Source organism: Podarcis melisellensis (assembly GCF_964234715.1).
Source record: "Podarcis melisellensis genome assembly, chromosome: 7".
In the NCBI taxonomy this organism is placed as follows: Eukaryota; Metazoa; Chordata; class Lepidosauria; order Squamata; family Lacertidae; genus Podarcis; species Podarcis melisellensis.
Window position 1 is genome coordinate 25,200,292 of NC_138539.1, and position 21,528 is coordinate 25,221,819.

The 21,528-nt window shown below is 44.0% G+C and overlaps 2 protein-coding genes across 2 annotated transcripts in view; one reads left to right on the forward strand and one right to left on the reverse strand.

The window, feature by feature from the left end:
* The window catches only part of DPY19L4 (dpy-19 like 4), a 55,360-nt gene extending 54,618 nt beyond the window's left edge, over positions 1–742 (reverse strand). Inside the window, exon 1 of the mRNA XM_081919716.1 lies at positions 604–742. Within this exon, the coding sequence (XP_081775842.1) occupies positions 604–727 (124 nt within the window). The 5' untranslated portion in view covers positions 728–742. The remainder of the gene's footprint in view (positions 1–603) is intronic.
* A 15,074-nt stretch (positions 743–15,816) lies between these two features.
* On the forward strand, positions 15,817–19,955 carry LOC309374690 (GSK-3-binding protein-like). The gene has a single exon (XM_081919882.1). The coding sequence runs from the start codon at positions 17,635–17,637 to the stop codon at positions 18,337–18,339; it is 705 nt and encodes a 234-aa protein (XP_081776008.1). The 5' UTR covers positions 15,817–17,634; the 3' UTR covers positions 18,340–19,955.
* Positions 19,956–21,528: the final 1,573 nt, after the last annotated feature.

The window sequence follows — 21,528 nt, forward strand, 5'->3', positions numbered from 1 at the left end:
TTTAGCTGTGTTAAATCACTCAATCAGGGTATCAGTGAATGGACAGGAAGTTATAAAATGTGAGGATTTGAGATGTTATAAATTGTACTCCAAATCTGGCCCAGCATGGGAATATCTAGGACAATTAATATATAATATGTGAATTCTGAACAGGATTGGAGGGCAAGGGAGATGATATAATTTTTAAGGAAGCAGAAACCAAGTCTGGCCACAAGCCATATCATTTAACCTAGAAGTTCCCCCCACCCACCCACCGATGAAAGATACATAGTGGTAGACAGTCCATGGTAAGAGAAAGGCATACTGCACATGCTCAGAGGCATCCTTTTTCTTCTTCACAGTAAAATAGAACCTCTTGCTGAACCTTCACCCCTGATATGTTTATCCAAGTTTTGACCATTTAATTAGTGAGTTTCTATGGGCCTTGGAATGCAGGACCAATGTTTTCCCCATTGCTTCATAGAAGCAAGCTATGTAGTGCTCTGTAGTATTAAAGCTGTGACATCAAACAAGGAAGCAGAACCAATTGCTCCGAGTACCAGACTTAAAAGGCTAACAAAGACCTTCTATGCCCCCACAAAGGACCTGAAATAGCTGGCCTACCTGTTTGTTGAGAGATAGTTTTCTCTTCCCTTTTTCTGTCCCATTTGCACACCTGCAGCAAGACTTCATAACTGCAAGAGTTTTGGTATGATGGATATCTACAGTCTTCTGATATTATTACCATTTTGAAAAGAGATACTGAGGGTTTTTTAAAAATGCATTCCTTACAAATATGATAAAATCTCTAACAATGGGAGGATGTTTGGGAGAACCAGCGGCTGTTATCACAGGAGTAGCACCCAGAACGTGGGAGTAACTTCCCAATCTGTAAAGAGTGCCGCTGTTGTTTGCTCCCATAAGGAATCCTGACATTTGCAAAGCCAACTGCTTTTCATAAATCAGGACAAGTTCTGCAACTTTTCCCCAGCTGTAACTTAACAATTGCCAATGGCAGGCAGTTCAGCTGCATACCTTTAGGGTGGGAAAGTAGACTTGGGGGGGAAAGAGGTTTTTAAAAAACATGGTCTGCTTGTAATATGCTCATTTTAAACATGCTGTTGAACTACTTGCTTGAGCAACTGCTGACACTTATTCAAGCACATACCAGACCATAAATAATACCTGTAAGTTAACACTAGCTGCCTTTTAGGTACCTTGAGCCATATTTAAAGGCCTTATTTCCCCCTGTTTTATTTATGTCTCTATGATCTAGGTGCCTAACATCAGATATGTAAGACTGAAAGCGTCGTCTCTGCCCTTTACTAACTCTGTTCTGTGCTGTGCTGAGTTTTCCTGTGAGGTTCTGACCGCAGTGTAATACTTTTGAGTGCAACGTGAGGATGTGAGCACAGTATGAGTTTGATGAAGCTCAGGAACAGGTCTTTACCTTGGCCCTCATGTTTTCCCAATAGCTATATATTCCTGTGTCCCAGGCTGAAGCACATAACAGAAATAATTAGTTGCAGATGACACATTAGTCTCAAAATGTTTGTTACTGAATTGGATATTTTCAGGAAGTAAAGGGAATTTCCTTAAAAATATGTTCCTAGGAGCCCTTCAATCTAACTTCCTGGGGAATGTAGCTGCAGTAAACAAGAAAGACCAGATGCTTCCTCAAATCCTCCAAACATCAAGCGGGGGAATATATGCAATCCCTTCCCAAATTGCATAATCACTGGAACTTGCTGGCTTTTCACATCACATCATAATGAGCCGGGAACACTTAAGGTTAGGTAAAACTGCCAGGTTCTGTTCACTTAAGAGCAAGAGAGAAAGGTGCTGGGGTTAAACCTGCCTTTATCTAGTGAAAATGTCTACTCTGATAATAATAACCTGATCCCCAATGTATGGGGTTAGCTTAACTATACAGTAGTTAGTAGCATAGGAGAGACACATCCTTAGTGTGGTGTGGTGTAGTGGTTAAGAGCGGTAGACTTGTAATCTGGTGAACCGGGTTCACTTCCCCGCTCCTCCACATGCAGCTGCTGGGTGACCTTGGGCTAGTCACACTTCTCTGAAGTCTCTCAGCCCCACTCACCTCACAGAGTGCTTGTTGTGGGGGAGAAAGGGAAAGGAGAATGTTAGCCACTCCTTCGGGTAGTGATAAAGCGGGATATCAAATCCAAACTCTTCTTCTTCTTGGTTTACGTCCCATAATCTGGTTTGATCCTTTATTGACATTGTGAAATACGGAGGCAGGGGAGAGATGGGAAGGAGGAAGTTTAGAGATGTACCAGTGTGATGTATTATGAGATGAGTGATCACACAGAAAAAAGGGTTACATAATTTAAGGGAAGCCTTGATGAGCAGGAGCAATGGCATCACGGGATATGATGTAACACCAACCATCAACAGTTAAAAGTCCAGTTCTCTCTAAGGTGAGTTATGTCACTGAAGCATGTCATCTTGGGTGATGATACTGCTTGTCCCAGTTGGAAAAGCACGAGGCAAAGGCAATACGGACATATTCTTCTAGATTTCTGGGCGGAAGGTATGCAGGCTTTAATTAATCTATTGCAGCCTTCAACAACTTAGTGCCTTCCCAGCATGGTCAACAGTCAGCGAAGTTGGGAGTTGTAGTCTAAAACATCTGGAGGGGACCAGGTGTGTGGAATGCCTGGTTCTCTTAAGTCGTGGCAACTGTACCAGAGCTAGAATACAGATCTATATATTCCAGGATCCGTGAGAGCACAAATTCTTTTTATATACAGTGGAACCTTGCGTTACATATGCTTCAGGTTACATACGCTTCAGGTTACAGACTCAGCTAACCCAGAAATAGGACCTCGGGTTAAGAACTTTGCTTCAGGATGAGAACAGAAATTGTGCTCCGGCGGCACAACAGCAGCAGGAGGCCCATTAGCTGAAGTGCTGCTTCAGGTTAAGAACAGTTTTAGGTTAAGAACGGACCTCCGGAATGAACTAAGTACTTAACCCAAGGTATCACTGTATATATAATTTTTTTATTTGATTTTCAAAAAATATAAGCATACATCAAAAAACAATTCAATATCCAAATATCGAGATTGCTCTGAACTGCCTGACTTCCCCCCAACCCTTCCATGGGTCCTAATGATAATATTTACAACTGCATATCAACACTTGTCCAAATTTTTATCCTTCCACATTATCCATACTTTCCGTTTTTTTACAAGTGTGGTTAAAATCCTGCTAATGTTTTAACCTGCTTACTGGTCTTGTGAACTTTTCCCATTCTTTTTAAAAGTTTTTTCCTCTTGATTTCTGAGCTTCCCAGCTAATTTTGCCATTTCAGCATAGCCCAACTTGGTTTGCCATTCTTCTCTGGTTGGGGTTATTTCTTCTTTCAATCTCTGGGCTAACAGCATCTGTGTGGCTGTTGCCGAATGTGAGCACAAATTCTTTTATGGATCTCTCCATAGGCAGCCCTGAGCTTGGTAGTATGTATTCCACAGTTCCTCGGTCATGCCACTGCATAGGCATAGAATCTGGTTTTGAGCACACAATTCATTATTCTAAGGCTGTGTACACGTTTATAGCACAAAAATGTCATTTTTTTTCTCAGTCCAGAATCATCCGTGCTTGTCCTCAATATACTGCTTTCAAGTTAGATTGAGCCTAGATCCTGCCTTCTACAAAAGGACTCAGATATTCCGGTACATGTCCAGTTTTCTAGTGCCTACTTTCTCCACACTGGCCGTATAAGCCATCCTTGGCCAGGAGACCTTTTGCTAGAAGCAACAGCAGCTTTAAATGCTTATGTAAAAGTATGAGGAAGTGGAAAAATCAAACACAGGGATTCTGTGGAATAAGTACTGGTGGTGAGAGAGAGAAAAACCATCAAGGATGCCTGTTATCTTGGCAAGCCATCATAATATGATCCATTCAAGCCCAGATCATTTTACACTAAGCAGAGAAATGTGATGGGCAGAAGGCAGTTCCTCTCCTGGTGACATAATAAGAGATGAATGTGTGCTGGCCTGGTTCTGCATACTGTATATGTCCTTGCTAAATTAAGCAGCATAAATAACTGCAAGGACATTAATACTTTTTTTGGGAACAACTATAAACATGCTCTGGTGGCTTCAAAAGAGGAAACTAGATCTGAGTGCTTGGCATTGTGGGATTTGTGAAGGATCAATGGGTCAATGGGAGGAATCAAAGCCTCACAGAAACTTCTTCTTTTTTTAACCTACTTAGTTTTGAACTTCATCTGTAATTCGTTTCTAGAAACAGTGAATGGTACACAGAACATCTAGGCATCAACCGAAAACTGCTTTTCATGCACACAGCTGCATAAGGAAACATTTTACTGACAGAGCACACAGCTAGAAGCAATGTTTGTTTGTTTTTAATTTGTGTTTTATTCATTTTCAGTTACTAATGAATTTGATATATATATTTAAGATTCCTTGAACACTATATAGTGGGCAGCAGGGGTAAAAAAATACATACATACATACATACATACATACATACATATATACCTTAGCAGCTCATTCTTGAAATAGGAAAAAAGCATGGCAAGCAGCACAGAGGAAAAAATACTAATACCCATTTTTAAAAATAAAAAACCCTTTCAATAATAAAATAGGTTAATGAGCCATGTGCTGCTTAAGAAAGAAATGGCATCAACTTGATCCGTAGCCTGTTAGTGGAATGTGTTTCCAAGGAAAACACACGTGGCACTATCACTGTCAGTTTTTAGGTGCCAGCCTAAGACATTTTTATTAATCCAGTCCTTTGGTAGTAAAGCTACCCTCTACTGTGGTGCTAATCCTTTAAGTGGGGTGGAGTAAGACTTGTCCTCCTTTGTGTGTTTTTGGATGAGCATTTTAATTTAAATAGACATATATTCCATGGTAGTGCTGTTCAGGAGTTTACTTTCAAAGGGCACCCTCAAGGCCCCTGATCTGCCTATTGACTGTTCTTTACCTTTAAACAGGGCAGTGACTTAGAGAGCATTTCAGACAGAGGCCTGTAAAGTAGGACACACAGTCACCCTAGTTGGCAATAAGAGAACAAGATGAGGCAGGACCATCAATCCACACACACACCCTCCAACAGAGAGTCAAGAACTGATGACTGAATATGACAAGATTGATGCCTGCAGATGAGGAAGTGGCTGGCTGGTTCCAATGGATATGTTAAATCCAGCATCCTTTGCTACTGAAAGGGCATGGAACGGGCAATGATTTCATGCTCTCACTATCTAAACTGGAGCTGCCTGACACACAATCCCCAGGATTATTCCCTCTTTATGCCTGGAACTGAGCCTTCCAACAGAGGAACTCCTAATAGGGTGATTGGGGAAATAATAACAACACAAGTGGGTGCATTTTGGTGTTCTTTTGACAGTTAATAATTTCCTTTCTTTCTGGCATGTCAGCAGGTGTATCTAGCAATTTGTCTGAACAAAAACTGTGGGTGTGATAAGGTGCATACAAGCTCCACCCTGACATCCTTGTGCATGTTTTCCCACCATCTCAGTCCACAATTTTCCTTGTGTTGAGAGGGGAAGCTTTGCAGGGAACTTTTACTCACCACATTTACTTAAATTTGAGAAGAATGCCTTGTGCAGTCAGGAAAGGACTCCCTGCTTTATCAGGCTCCGCAGTCACGCAGAGGGCTGTACACATGCTCAAGTGACCTTGAGTAAAAGTTGCAGGCCTTCCACACTCAACACAAGGGAAAGCTGTGAGATTAGAGTGGGACTGCATGCAGGGGGTACAATGGGGGCAAGGCTGCTAACTTGAATAAAATATGGGGGGCAAGTTAAACTCAGCCCTGCAGATGTGGTGCACACAAACCATTTGAATGGCAATGCTGACCAAATTTGAGGGGTGGCTTCCTCAAATATTTTATGGGGAGACCTCAGCCCCTAAGGGTTGGCTCCTATGATTGGGATGATTGTGGGCAGTGCTTTTGTCCACACTACATTTCCCCATCCACAGATGCGGGAGACTCCCTGGCTTCTTCAGCAGCCGCCTCTCCCAAACCCCACTCCTCCCCAGCCCCTGTTTCTGCCTCGCAGTCTGAACTGTGCTCTGCTGCAGCCTCTTCCTGTTCACTTAACCCTGTCACCTTCTCCTTCCAATCTTTAACCACTCCTCGTTGTCCCACCACCAATCCCCTGGCTCTGAGCTTTCTTCTCTTGGGAGTTCCCTGAGGGCTTCTGCAGCTGGTGCCTCCCACCGCTACTTGGCATCCAACTAGTCCATGACGATGCCCTGGAGCAATGCTACATTGGGGCATTTTGGGTAATGGCAGATGACCCTCAGTGCTGGTGCTTCTGATGCATGCCACCAGTAATAAACCTGCCTTGGGGGGGGAGAAGCTGATGTTCCCCTCCCACCTCGGGCTGGCCTTGACTTTTCCTTGAGATGTGACCACCACCACCTAGTATTACTTAAACGACTTGCAAGATATTCTGCCACAAGGCTTGGTGGATGGTCTCCCTTGCTAAAAGCTATTAGCAGAGGGGAAAGTTCTTTTGAATGTTGTGAGAGAGTGGATCTGACTGACATACTGTGGGCGGCAAGTCAAATTAACGGTATTCGGCTAGTCATCAAACATTACTTTTTAAGACTATTAAATATCTACGCAATTACACAGAGAATCTAAAGGATAAAATTACTCACATCAAGACTACATAATGCAATGACTCTGAAATGCTACAGAGGAAACCTATGTTATTTATGCACGGCTATGAATATGATTCACTGATTTTGCTGAATATGTATGAGGTGGCTGCTATTTTTTACCATCCCTTTTTTTGTGCAATTATATAAGAGTCTCCCGATTTCACCTGAAGACAGTCTTTCATTATGGCTGCCTCCTTTGTTGCCTTTGGAATAGATAAGCGGCGGTTTCATACAGTAATATATTGTTCTGGCACAAACAACAGATTGGTGCTTTATTCAGTTCCCCAGACGTAAGATACAGACATCCTTCTTAAACGTCAGGCGGCAGAGAGTTGGGTCACTAGCAAAAATTTAGTAAAACTTGATGCAGGTTGAGGTAGCCAGAGTGAAGAAAGAGTGGGGGGGGGAGGAATTTTTTTTTTTTAAAAAAATCAAGGTGTGGAGAAAGTAGATATAGGTAACAGTATAGGTAACTTGACAGAAGAAGAAGAGCTTTGCTCTATCTAGTCCAGGAGTCAGCAAGGTTTACCTTGCTTGGGCCGGTTCATTCCAGCGGAGATCCCTCTGTGGGCCGGATTAGTTGAACACTCTGCTTCCGACACTGGCTGACTAGATTTAAGGGTCTTTTACACAGTTACCTGATACTTTTTAACAGAATATGCCAATGGCAAAACCTGGAACTTTTTTCATGAGCTACCAATGTGCTATGGCAAGAATGGGGAGGATGTGACCCTCCAGATAATGTTGGACTCCCAACTCCCATCAGCCCTACTGAGCATGGTCAATGGTCAGGAAAGATGGGAGCTGTAGACCAACGACATCTGGAGAGTCAAAGATCTTGAGAGCCACTAGTCTTAAAGGGGGAATTAGACAATTTCATGAAGGATGGATCTATCAATTATTATTTGCCATGATGGTGATATGTAGCTTCCATCTTCTCTGGCAGTACTGTACACTAGTTGCTGGATATCGTCTTTATGCCCTACCTGTGGACTGCTCAAGAGGCATCTGGTTGGCTATAAATAGAATGCTGGACTCAGTGGAGATCTGATTTAGGTCCTATTACATTCTGGATACCATGATTGGACCAACGCATATTCAACGCATATGGTATCTGAAGAAGTGTGCATGTATACGAAAGCTCATACCAATAACAAACTTATTTGGTCTCTAAGGTGCTACTGGAAGGATTTTTTAAATTTTCTTTCACATATTCAAAATGTTTCTTTATTTTTCTACTGAAACAACTGTTTCTGGACAAGCTCCACCCAGGTCTACCAATTACAATTACAATTTTCCTTTATTATTAAATTGTTGTTGTTGTTGTTAAATTTTTATACCACTCTTCATCAGAGGATCACAGGGCAGTTTACAATACAATTTCACAAAACATATAACATAGTACCAAATGAAAACAATACCCCTGCCACACACAGCATAGAAAACATAGTGAAATGTTACTTTAACTTTACATATATATTTATCAACTTTTAGTCAATTATTTTTTATTTGTTTAGTCGATTAAGTTATTTAAAACTATTTTTGTATACAAATAATGTATGCAATATTAACTTATGAGTATCTTCCTTTACTTTTTGACATGTGTAATTTACCGTTGAATTATCAAAACGTAGAACTGCAGGTGGGAACAAATGCAGGGGACCATAAGAGACAATATATCAGAGTCACTAGAGAATACTGGGCATGGGGCCCCCACCTGCAGAGAAAGAGGTTGAGAAAAGTGGTTGCATGGGGATTTAAGTTTAGTTCTGTAAGATAAGGTTGAACTTTAAAATAATGGCGAAAGAACTTTTTTTGAGAGATAACAGGTTAGTATATTAAAAGCTGCAATGTCAATCTGTCCCCCTTTCACCAGTCAAAAGAATAAATGCATCTAAGCAGCTGTAAGAATTCAGTCTGATTATCTCCTGGGATGCAAAGAGTTCTCTCAGTTACTAGATTATGCCCAGTTGCAACATAAAGGAAACCTACCTGGTTCTGCCTCCAGGTGTTCCTTGCTCACTGGTATTTTGAAACTTTGAATCTGCCTTGTTTGAGTGAAAATGCCTTATGGCAAATTGCTGAAGGAGCAGCCACTGAAGAATGTCAAACATCAGTCACTGCTTTGTGATTGCAGGTTTGTGCATAATCAAACTATCAACTGCATGAGGGTTCTTCTTGTGCTGATTGACCTCTTTCCAACTGAATTCCTCCCAATAGCACAAAGGACCCTACACATCTTTCACCTGGGCAGCAGAAAATGTAATCACCAACCTCTGTTTGTCTTGATTGTTTACATCAGAGAGTTTTTCTTCCCCACTTGGACCTTTGGGAGGTGAGTAGCTGCAGCTGCCTTCAAGAACAAAGCAATCTTCTTTTTCATCTCTAGATGGAATTAGAACACCGTCAGTCAGCATTGGAAAGGTGACACGAGCAATTAATTTATTGTTTGTTACTTAATGGTAGCAACATGTTCAGAATGACAACAAATGCGTAGCATCTTTGAATTACAAGTCTCTGACGTTTCATTTCTGAACTGTAACGTATGATTAGGAAGCTGGGAAGTTGCGTTCTACTGAGTCAGAACATAGTCCATCCAGCTCAGTATCATCTACTGATAGACAACACACTCTAGGGTTTCAGGCAATGGTCTTTTCCATCTCTACATGGATATGGAGGGGTTATGCACTTTTTGCATGAAAGCATGTGCTCAACCACTGAGATGTTGCCCCTCCCCCAATACAACTAGACTTCAGGGATGCCCAATGTGATGCCCTCCAGCTGTGGTTGAAGTACAACTCACATTCAGCCCGAGCCAGGAAGGCTAATGATCAGGGATAACGGGAGTTGTAATCCAACATCTGGGGGCAGAAAATGTAGCTGGTACAGTGTTTTTTCTGCAAGGGAATATTCTTCTTAGGAAGGCTTTAGCTATTGAATTTAATTGTTAAACACATGTGAGCCCAGTTGCAGGAGAGGGGAGATGACAACCTTAGTGAAGTGATTGTACTTGCTGCTTTTTTTAAACTAAATTTTTAAAAGTGTACATAAGAGAATGAAAGTCAACAATGCATGTCTTCTCCCCCACTCCCTGGGCTTCTGTTTACTCACAGAATGAATTTTTTGAATGTAATTTTTTATTAATATATGCAAGTTTGTGTTTACAAAGTTTAAGAGCCAAGGTAACAAGATACATTATTGTGCGGAATGAGTGCTTCAATGCACACAACCGTCTTGAAACACACGCAAAGCAAGTCTCTTTCATCTCTAAGCTTGTAACCTAAATACCACACAAGCAACATACTGTGATTCATCATTATTAACTTGTTTATTGATTGCCGACTTTAAGGATTTATTATAATTCAGGTTGCTTAACAGATCATCAAGGGAAACATCTGAGAAGCACTAACTGATTTTTTATCTCAGCATGTGAAGGGGAAAAACTGTAATGATAAAACATTAAAGAAAATAGACAGACATACATACCTATAAGGGCCTGACACAACAGAGAAAGGCTTAACACCATTTAGTATTAACGTCCCACTGTGTGAATCTAAATGCCTACAGATGTTATCTTTCTATCTGCAGAGCCTTCCACTTTACAGAGGACAGTCTTCTATTTTGGAGAGCAGTTAGAGAACAGTCGTCTCTTTGAAGAACTCCTTTATCTGAAGGGCTGGTCAGTCTTAGGCAGATTATTTATTTGAATTTATATCCCACCTTTCCCCCTCCCCATAAGGAGTTCAAGATGGTGTATATGGTTCTCCCCCTCCTCAATCAATCCCCACAACAACCCTGTGAGGTAGATTAAGCCGAGAGCAAGTGACTGACCCAAGGTCACCCACTGAGACTCGTGGCTGAGTGGGGATTTGAACCCTGGTCTCCCAGGTCCTACTTCAATGTGAGCATGTGCATAGTCATACGTGACTCAAATGCACACGAATGTGGAGTTGCCTGTTGACTTTAGAATATGTAAATCCGTCTCTCTTTCAGTTGATGCATATTTCATATTTTAGCAATGAGGGGCAATTAGATACCAGAGAAAGGGGTTCCAAAAAATACAAGGAGCCTCCACAGAGCCTCCTCCCCCACTCCAAACATTTTCCTTCCAACCTGTGAAAGGTGATGAAAACAGGGGTGGATTGGGCAAGCGTTAGTATACTCAGTCCCACTTGCCTCCACCCCTTCACATGGTAATTTCTCCGCTGAAGTTAGGTTTAGTGGTAGGTTTTCAAAGGGGGGCAAAAAACTAAGTGATATACATAAATCTGAAACCTGTAGGTTTATATTGTATTAAAAACAGTGTTTCATTTTCCTCTTTTGATTGTATATCTAATTACTCTCTCACACACCAATATTTCACAAGCTGGATGTGAAAAATGGAGACATTTGTGGGAGATATACAGTCAAATCTAACAGTGCATATTCTTCCTAGTTAGAATGTGTAAGGGTTAAGACCATAGAGCCGTATTGCTGATAGGCCGACTGTGACCACAGAAATGTACTGTAATTGGTAGAGAAGGCTCTGTGTGATGTCCTTTCCCCTCCTCTCCTGGGAGGGAAGAAGCAAAAATATTTCCTGTTCCTTCTCTATTTTTCTCTTCTTCACACCACGTAAGCAGACAGACACAGACCTGATGGGCTGCAATATGTTCCAAGCAGGGTTGCCAACTGTTCTGTCAGCGTCTGCTCTAGTGCCTTACTGCCTTTAACAGGAACCTGATGTGCCGACCTTGATTAGGTGGCAGTGCTTTACTCCATGCCATGAAAAGCCCAAGCTGTTGTTAAAGGCACGATGCCAAGCCAGACCAGGTGTCTCCCCATCCCACTCAGTTGGCAACCCAGCGGGAGAGGAAGCAATTCCTGAGCGCCTGTCCTGTGCCCTCACCATTCCCAATCTGCCAGCTCTGATTCTGCACAATCCTATTGATCTTATGAGGTTTGTGCAAGGATTCTGCACGAGGCTGTGCTGAAATGAAAGAGGTGCTTGGCAGGCTGCACCCAGTATTAACTTGCAAATTCAGGCACATGCAGGGACAAAACAAACAAGTATTTTTGTTTCTAGATGGTCTAATGAAGATGTTTGCTAAGCCATGAAGCCAGTCCCTCCCTAAAATTTCTCAAGCGAAGCACCCAAACAGATGCATACCACTAAACACCCACATATTTGTTTAGTGGGGAAAATGTTAAAAACAAGTTCCTTATCATGGTGTGCTTGGATTCTGCACCTCTGTGATTGGAGAGTGCTTTATTATCACTTAGCAACCTTAAGTGCCTTGGCAAAGTTGATGTTTACAGTACAAATTGTTGCAAGCTTCTGTTTCATTTTGCATTCTGCCACATTCCTTTCCCTTTTTCTTCTCAGACTGTGATATTGTAGAATCACAAGGCAGGAAGAAGAACAGAATGTGATTTTCATTAGGGGCCACCCCCTTATTAAGCCATTATTCTGCACACAGGTAACTAACAGCTACATAACCTTGTTGCGCTCTATGGCTGCGTGATCCCAGAATTTAACATTTTATGAATAGGGGACAATAGAGAATATGCTTTTAAAAAAATTGAATGCAATATTGATCAGAGGCTCTAACTGCAGCCACACATAGACAGCTAGGTAAATGATAACCAATCCATATATAACATAACTTTAACATATATCTGAAAGTATTCTACCTATTATTGAATGATAAATACGGTAAACAAGACAGTTTAAAATATGCCCAATGTACCTAACTCATACCACTAAATTGATTTTATGAATTCATCGCACACTGCTTGAATTTATTCAGCTTTTGGTTGTTGTTGTTGTTGTTGTTAATTAAATTTTTTTGTTTACTTGGTTTTGTATTTGTGTCCTGAAGAGATGCCATTCCAATTACACCACACCACACACATCGTTCTTGTCCTCTATTACAGACCTCTCAAAAATAATCTGTACAGGCAGTGAACTTGTCTGGTTGAGTCACTTTTGCTAATTCTGATAATGCAGGCTATGTTCTCAAAGGAGGGGGAAATTGTAAATCAATGCACTGCTGGATGGAAAGACAGTTTGTGCATACAGAAGACAAGAAATATCACCATAGAATTGAAAACTATGAATTATCTGGCAACAGAAATATAAATAAAATGGAGATGGAAGCCTGCAGAAGATTGCCATAAAGGGAATTGCAAACATGTCAGGGCACTCTTGAAGGCAAGACTTCACTAGAGCATATATGCAGGAAAAAATGTAAACATTCCCTCTAAATTTACAGTATTGAACAGAGCATTGAAACTTCTGACGACTGGACTCCAGGCCTATGTAAACAGATTGCCTCATCCTACTTCCCACATCTCTGAGACACTCCAAAGGCCATGGCAGGCTATGAAAAACAGGCTTGTCTTATTTTCCTCTCACACCATTAGTAGGGGCACCATGGGATAATTGCCCAGATTCTTCTAGAATGAACTAACAGAGAGCTGTGACCAACTCTGTGCATGGCTTGTAATCTATGCATAGATTATATGGACTTGCTGATATAGTCCCATTGACTATATCTGCAGGAATTGTTCCTTTTGTATTGTTATGAGTTTGAGGAGGGAGGGAGTAGGCTGCATGCAAGATCCTTCTAACATGGATCCAGAAAGTGTTAAAATATAAGCCACACCACTTTCCTGTGTTGAGATGATAGCCTGGGTGATAGGGCATTAAAGTAAACAAAGGAAAGAGGCTGTGTGTGAGATAGCAAATGGGTGGGGCCCTTCTCCCAGCTTGTGGTTAGTTAGAAGGACAAAGCCTGATAGAGATGGGTATGCAGTGATGTGACCTAGAAGCAAAGCAGCAAGCAGACAGAGAACCATGCTGGATCTCTTCCTGAATCCAAGGTTGTGGCTATGGGAGAAACAAGATCCTTTTAGGGAGTTAGTGTTGTGAACCTCCCCCCAACCCCAATTGCAAGCTCAGGTTGAATAAATCATATATCATAAAGACACCACAGTCTCCACTGTGCCTCATTTCCAAAAATTAACATGAACCCTGAGTAAGTGCCTGGAACCCATGGAATCAGAGATTGGGGTGGCGTGGAACAGTATGTTTTATAGGAAGACAGATGGGCCCTTCACTGGCTATGGCATTTCTACTTTCCTTTGATCCAAAAGTTGTAGAGAAAAAGAGTCGAAAGGGAGAGGACATTCTCCCCAAATTATGGAATTCCCTCCCCACAGAGGTGCATCTGGCTTCTTCACTATGCAGCTTTTGGCAAATCCTCAAGATGCACCTCTTTCCTTGGCCTTTAACACCTGAGATGTGTGATTGCAAGGCTCACCCTATTCCTGTGACTGAAATCATCTGTTTTTAATTTCAATTTGTTGTAACTTACTCTGGAAACTACTAGTGAAGGGTTGGCAATAAATATCATCACCATAATCCTGATGTGATAGACAGTCACATATGCCTATATCACTGAGCTGTATAATGTATTGAAGTAAGGAACACAGCAGGTATTACAGAGCCACAAGCAAGCTCATTTTGGGGACTGGCCCAACTATGGCACCCATTCCAAGCAGGATGGAAACTTGTTCTCAGTATTTGTTTCTTGGAAAGTGATATGAGAGACAAATAGGGCTTCACACATGCTCTTCCCCCTCCACATCTACTTATGGCTGTAGATACCTCCCACTTTTTCAGACAACTTCATGAATATACCCTGGATAAGTGTTTACTCAAAGCATGCAGTTGGAAATCCACCCCCTTTTTTTAACCATACATTTGAATATTAATGGAGCTGCTGTTGTAACCCAACCCATCTTAGGTCAGCCTGCAACCCAATAGTTGGTCCCAATCTATCTGTTGAAGCAACATATTGCATGTGAAAACTCATGTCCTAAGAGTCAGCTGCAGCATGAATTTATCCATGTTTACTCAGAGGTTACTCCATTGTCTTACTTCCTAGAAAATGTACTTAGATCTGCAACACTAGTTTTAAACTCATTTTCCAAAGCAATCTCCATTTTCGCAAATAAAAGGAGGTCTTATTTGGTCTTTATCATTAAAAGCTGCAGACCTATGGAGACCTAACTCAGAAGTGGGTTTCACTGAGTTCAGTCTGATTTGTTTCAGAGTAAACATGTATAAGATCTTGCTGCATGAACACTGTGCATGCAATGACCCTGCTGCATAGGAAATCTCTTACTTGAATCCTGACAAGACAGAAGTACTGTTTTTGGGGGACAGGGGGCGGGCTGGTGTGGAGGACTCCCTAGTCCTGAATGGGGTAACTGTGCCCCTGAAGGACCAGGTGCGCAGCCTGGGAGTCATTTTGGACTCACAGCTGTCCATGGAGGTGCAGGTCAATTCTGTATCCAGGGCAGCTGTCTACCAACTCCACCTGGTACGCAGGCTGAGACACTACCTGCCCACGGACTGTCTCGCCAGAGTGGTGCATGCTCTAGTTATCTCCCGCTTGGACTACTGCAATGCGCTATACGTGGGGCTACCTTTGAAGGTGACTTGGAAACTACAACTAATCCAGAATGCGGCAGCCAGACTGGTGACTGGGGGCGGCCGCCGAGACCACATAACACCGGTCTTGAAAGACCTACATTGGCTCCCAGTACGTTTCCAAGCACAATTCAAAGTGCTGATGTTGACCTTTAAAGCCCTAAACGGCCTCGGCCCAGTATACCTGAAGGAGCATCTCCACCCACATCGTTCTGCCCGGACGCTGAGGTCAAGTGCCGAGGGCCTTCTGGCGGTTCCCTCATTGCGAGAAGCAAAGCTACAGGGAACCAGACAGAGGGCCTTCTTGGTAGTGGCGCCTTCCCTGTGGAACGCCCTTCCAGCAGATGTCAAAGCAATAAATAACCACCTGACATTCAGAAGACATCTTAAGGCAGCCCTGTTCAGGGAAGTTTTTAATCTGTGATATTTTAGTGTATTTTTGGTTTCTATGGAAGCCGCCCAGAGTGGCTGGGGAAACCCAGCCAGATGGGCGGGGTACAGATAATAAATTATTATTATTATTATTATTATTATTATTATTATTATTATTATTATTATTTCCAAATATATATATATATATATTTATCGATTGCATTGTCTTTGGAAGACCTTTGGAACCTGCATATTTTCAATGATGCCTAATCACTTTTTTTTGTTAAGAAGCACAGTAGCTCAATCAACCATTAATTCTGTACTACTTTGTTTTGAAAAGAATCCAAGTAACTGTCTTTAACTATTTCATTTTGCTCTAGATATTTAACCATGATAATGCAAAGATAGTTGTTTCAGTTTTAAAAATATTTTACCTATTCCAACTTTTCCCAGTTGCCTATCACAGCAAGAAGGGCTACTTGCACTCTAGAATGCAGAGCAGAGACGCTGGGATGTCCTCACACAGAAAGTATTCAACAAGCCTGAAAAGTATAAGATTATATACTTCCTATACCCAGGATAAATGTCCTGGACAACTGAGAAGAATATTTCAGTTCTATCCAGGTCTACCAACAATCACTTATGGTCAACCACAACTACTCTGTTAAGGACTGCAAGAAGCATTTTGACCCAGCCAATATCCTCCTTGCAAACAGGAGGGGAAATTGCTGCCACACTCATGTGTTTCCTGAGGTTTCTCTCCTCCTTCCTAGGACTGACAGCACATTAATCAGAAACCACCAGCCTCATTCAGTTATATTTTTTTAAAATTCAAGAATTTATATCATGCCCTTTTAATTCATAAGCATTTACTCTGGGTGGCTTCAAATAATGGGAAATATCACCATGATCTCATAATAAAACAGTCATATAAAACACACAAGTATAAAATAGAAACATGGCCCATAAACAGTAAAAAATAACAAAGTTTGCCACATAAAAACATGATCAGTCTGATAAAAGACAAAAGCAGCCCAGAACAGAAAAGTCTTGATAAAGAAGGCCTAAACCACATGCAGCAAATTACACGGCTTAAGGACCATGTCATCTGATCTAGGTTGAGTACACACCATAAATTTAAAAAACATGCCACCCCCACCCCGAAGACTTAAGGGAGCTGCGAGGGTGCTGGAAATTGTAGCTCTGAGAGGGGAAACTACAGTTCCCAGGTTTCTTGTGGGGGGAGGGGTTGTCATGTGCTTTAAAATTTTGGGGATACCTCGCAGAGCTACAATCCCCAGCACCCTTAGTGAACTATTTCCAGGATTCTTCGTGTGGTGGGTGGGATATGAATCAAATGTGCTTTACGTACACTGTACTCCGCATTCCCCACCCCGAAAAAGCATGTGCTGGATTAGGAAGGGCTGCAGAACAGCAGAACTGTAGAGTTGGAAGGGACACCAAGCGAGACCAGGGCGCTGGGCGAGCGCGGCCACTGAGGCACCTCACCCAACGGCCTCCCGCGTTCAACTCCACACAGCGCGTTTCCCCCAACCCCGGGGCCGCCGCAGGTCTCGAGCGCGTGGCCGGCTCTGCGCGTGCGCGTACGCGCAGAGCCTGGTTTGTTGCCATGTCGAGCTCTGACCTCACTGACTCCGCGGCGGTCACGCCAACCCCGCCTCCTCCCTGCCTCCCTACTGTACAGGCCGGCGTTTGAAAAAGCGGGCGAGTCCACCTGAGCGCACTCAGTAAAGGGGTGTGTCTGAGGGGGTAATAAAACCACACGCTCCCGCACACTGACACCTTCGTGCCTGCCCTTGCTGCGACTAGTCTGCCCCCCCCCCCAGTACCGTCCGGGCTGCGAAGCGACGGCCGCCGAGGTGGGCAAACAGGGCTGGAGCTTCCCCCCTCGCTTCTGGAGCAGTTGGACGCGCCCGCGGCCGCGTCACCCATTGTTTACAAACCAACCGCAGCAGCAACAACAGCGTTTTGAGAGCGAGCGAGCGAGCGGAGAGGGCGCCTCATTGGTAGCTGCGGAACGAGCAGCGGAGGCGGCGGCGGCGGCAGCAGCAGCGTGCGCGCCAAGCGGAGGAAAGCAAAGCGGAGCCGGCTGCTGCCATGCCTTGCCGGCGGGCGGGCGCAGAGCGCTTCCTGCTGCTGGAGCACGCCGTGTCGCTGCCGGGCGGCGCCGTCGGGGCGAGCAGCGGCTCCAAGGAAGTGGACGCGCTGGTGGCCAAGCTGGGCGAGGTGCTGCAGCTGAGCGCCCAGCGCCGCGCGCCGCCGGCCCCTCGCCTGCCCCCCAAGCGCCAGGGCCGCGACCGGGCGGCCCCCTACTCGTCCCCGAGGGGGCTCGGCTTCTTAGCCTCGCTGCACCACCACCACCCGCGGCCGCCCCACGCGCTGTCGCCGGCGTCGCTGCTGCTGCTGCCTCCGTCCCCGCCCAGCGCCGCTGACCGCGAGGGCAGCCCTCGGGTGGCCAAGCAGCTGTGCGGACGGGGCTGGCTGCGGAGCGCCGGGAAGAAGCAGCGCCAGCACCACTCTCGGCTGTCGGCGGGCGACGAGGACGACGACGACGAGGACGACGACCCGCACCGCCTCCTCCAAGAACTCATCCTGTCCGGCAACCTCATCAAAGAAGCCGTCCGGCGGCTGCAACTGGCGGCCACGGCGCCCTCGACGGCGCCGGCCGAGGCCTCCTCCGCCACCGCATCCCCCGGCTCGGCTTCGTCCACCGGCAGCTGCTGCTGCCACAGCAGCAGCGGAGAAGGAGACTCGGCGGCAGCCTCGGCGTACGGCGTCTCCGCTTTGCAGCCCCGGCCCTGACGCCCCCACCCTGCCCGTCCGGGATGCAGCCGTGCCCTCCCGATCGCCGACAGACCCCGCACTCTTTCACGAGGGGGCAGACTATGGGAAGGGGCTTTGCACCTTGTCCCTCTCCGCTACACACAGTTAGGGATTTATGGCGGGGGGGGGGGGAGGCCAAACGCGACGGCGACGAGGTGCGACTGCAAATCCCCAGACGCGGATTATCGAGGCAGCGCCGTATATACTTGAAGCAGACTTGTCTATTTGCTACGAGACACTGAACGATTATTATTCTTTGTAGCTCGTCGTTATGGACGGAGCCACGGCTGCTACTGACTCACTGTTCTCTCTTTATTAAGAAAATTGTGGTGCTATGCAGCCCTGGACGGTTGCCCTCGCAGCCTTTCCCGTCGACCAGCTAAGAGCCAGCCAAGATGACCCGAATCTGCCTCCTGCGCCAGGATTTGTGCTTTCCGTCTGAACGCTTGTGCCCCACCGCCGCAGTAGCCTGCTCTTTTTTGGAGGTGTGGGGGGGGCGAGCAAAAAAAAAAAAAAAAAAAAAAGGGACCATCCCGCATGGCATTATCTAGTGTGGAATCATTTTTACGCACACGCCGGTGTGTTGCTTTAGGGGGGCGGGCGAGGGGTTCTGAACAGTAAAGGCATGTCAGATGTTTTCTATTGGAAAGGGAGGGTGGAGCCAGTACACTATTGAATGCAAATATGAATTGGTTTGAAGAGCTGCGCCCCCCACCCTTTTCTGCCAAGGTCACCCCTTTCTGCCTTTCCCGTCCAGGCTCTGTTTGTTCATGTTGCGTTCCCCAGGCAGTTGGAGATCGTAATCCTATCCGAGCTTGTTTTGACTGGGCTGTAGGCGAACCCTGTGTGTTTTGTAACGGCTGGGAGTCTCCTGAGGACGCACACGTTGCCATCCGAGTTGTTGTGCTTTTCTCTCCCCCCCTTTTTTTTCTCTCTCTCTAAAAGCTCCTCCTCTCCCTACAAACAGGATTCTGAGAAAGGAGGTCACGTTACAGCTGTCTTTCTAAGAAATCTCTCCCCCCTCCCCGCCAGTCATAAGCAAATCTCTGGGGCTCTGCCCAGCCAAGGGTATTTGGTTTACCTCTTTTACACCGTCTATGATCCCCAAATTTCCCTTGTGAGTCAATCCTCGTACAAAAAAGAGTGAAAAGAAACGTTGCCTCTTGTTTTGGATTGTCTCAACTGGAACCATTTGCATTATGTGTAAATTCTCTTTTTGGAGACTCTCTCGGGGTTTTCACCATTTTTATCTTTTACATAAATCTGTTTTGCGGCTGTATGTAGCCGTTTAAAAATGTGAATATTCATGCTGGAAAGTGGTTGGCTAACATGCAGTGAGAGGCTGAGGGCGAAGAGGCACATTGTTCGCAGAAGGTAGCTAAAAATGAGCTTTTTAAAATTAAAAGCAAAAATAAAAATAATGAATAAATACACACAGAACCTCAATGGCTCAATCAGCAGAAGCGGCTGTTGACAAAATATAAATATATATACACTTCGTAACGGAGTGTTGGAGTTGTGTTCCTGGTTTTCAGGACTTGTCTTTAATATGTCTGTATTGAATAAACGTGGTAGACTTTTATATGAAAAAGAAATTCTGTGTTCTGTCGTCTTTGCACTAGAGTGGTTTAGTGTTCCCACTTGCTGTATATATGATCAATTGTTTCCTCTTCTGTGAAGCCTTCACGAGGTGGGCGAGGGAGTATGGGGGTTGGGACTAAACCTGGGCAATGCAAAGAGCTGGTTACAAAGTCTTTGAATTCAACTCAGTCCCTTTGTTTGCCAGCAACATTCTTCCAGGCTCGGAAATCCTCTTGTGCATTTTGTAGTTTTGTTCTTGGAATGTGCACATTCTAGTTTATTTGATGCAACCACTGAAAATTTAGAATACTATAAAGGGTGTGTGTTTGTGTTTGCAACCCCTTATTCTCACCCCATCTCCCTCCCCTGCCCACTTTTGTGGTAAGAACAGAAAGGATGGTGTACCGTAGTTCTCATTGCAGCAGTTCTTTTCTTGATTAATATTGAGATGCAGGAATCTTGGACCCAATCCAGATCCACTGCCATCAGGAGGAGGCTGCTCATTCGTGTTAGTGAGATAAGAATGGCCTTCCCTAGGTGCCAATTAAATCAAATGTCCTCAGAACACTTCTCACATTAAGGCATTTGTCCTGGATTATTCTGCATCAAGGTACAAATGAACTAAAGCATGCTATTCCACCTCTTGCCTCTGTGTCACAATTACAAACAAAATCTGCTTCTTTGTAGTAGATGGTGATTGTGTCGAGAAGAAAATGGAAGGCAATAAAGCTATGAAAATGTACTTGCCTCATGCTCTAATGCTTTGCAATAAAAGAAGGGCTATGTTAATATTACTACTTCTTAGAGTTTTAGAAAAGAAAATGGAAGCAATGACAGGAATAGCTTACTTGCTACTAGAACTATCTGTGCGCACAAATGATTGGTAGATGCTGCAAGAATGTGATAGCCCTTCCCTTTGCAGAAGATGAGGGAGAGAAGATGATTGGATCCTACCCAACAAATAAGTAATAATTATACAAAAAGTAATATGTAATGGCTGCTACTACTAAATAAATAGAGTGTTAAACATAGGACACATTATTTATATTTACCTCGCTATTTTTTGCCAATTATTTTTTTAGCCAGCCAGGTAGTAAACTAGTAGTGTGAACCCATGACTTATAAAATTCTAGTAACAAATGTAGATTTGATGGTTCAGCAGGATTGCCAGGCCTTTACCACTACAATTCTGGACAAATCTGAGTTTGATGGGTACCTTGTCAATATGGTCTCATCTGAAGGTAAATGGGTAAAATAAATAAATGCATCCTTGTGTAATTTAGTCTCTCTTTACAAAAGGTGCCAGCAAATGCTTTTTCTTAAAGGACTGGCAAAGCTTGATAAGGTGTTCAATTAAGTTTGAATTGCAAAACATGACCTACAAGTGGGGGGGGGGCGGATTCTGCTTCAGCGCACTTGGGGTGGCTCTTCTTTAAACCCAAGTACAAATTCTGCTGCATTATAGGGAAATGTTGCAGCTTGGAAGGAATTAGTTGTATAGACTTGGGGTCAAACTAAAACATAATGGTCAGATGGATGTGAACACAGATTTAATTGCAAACACCAATTTGGTGTGCTCTAATCGCA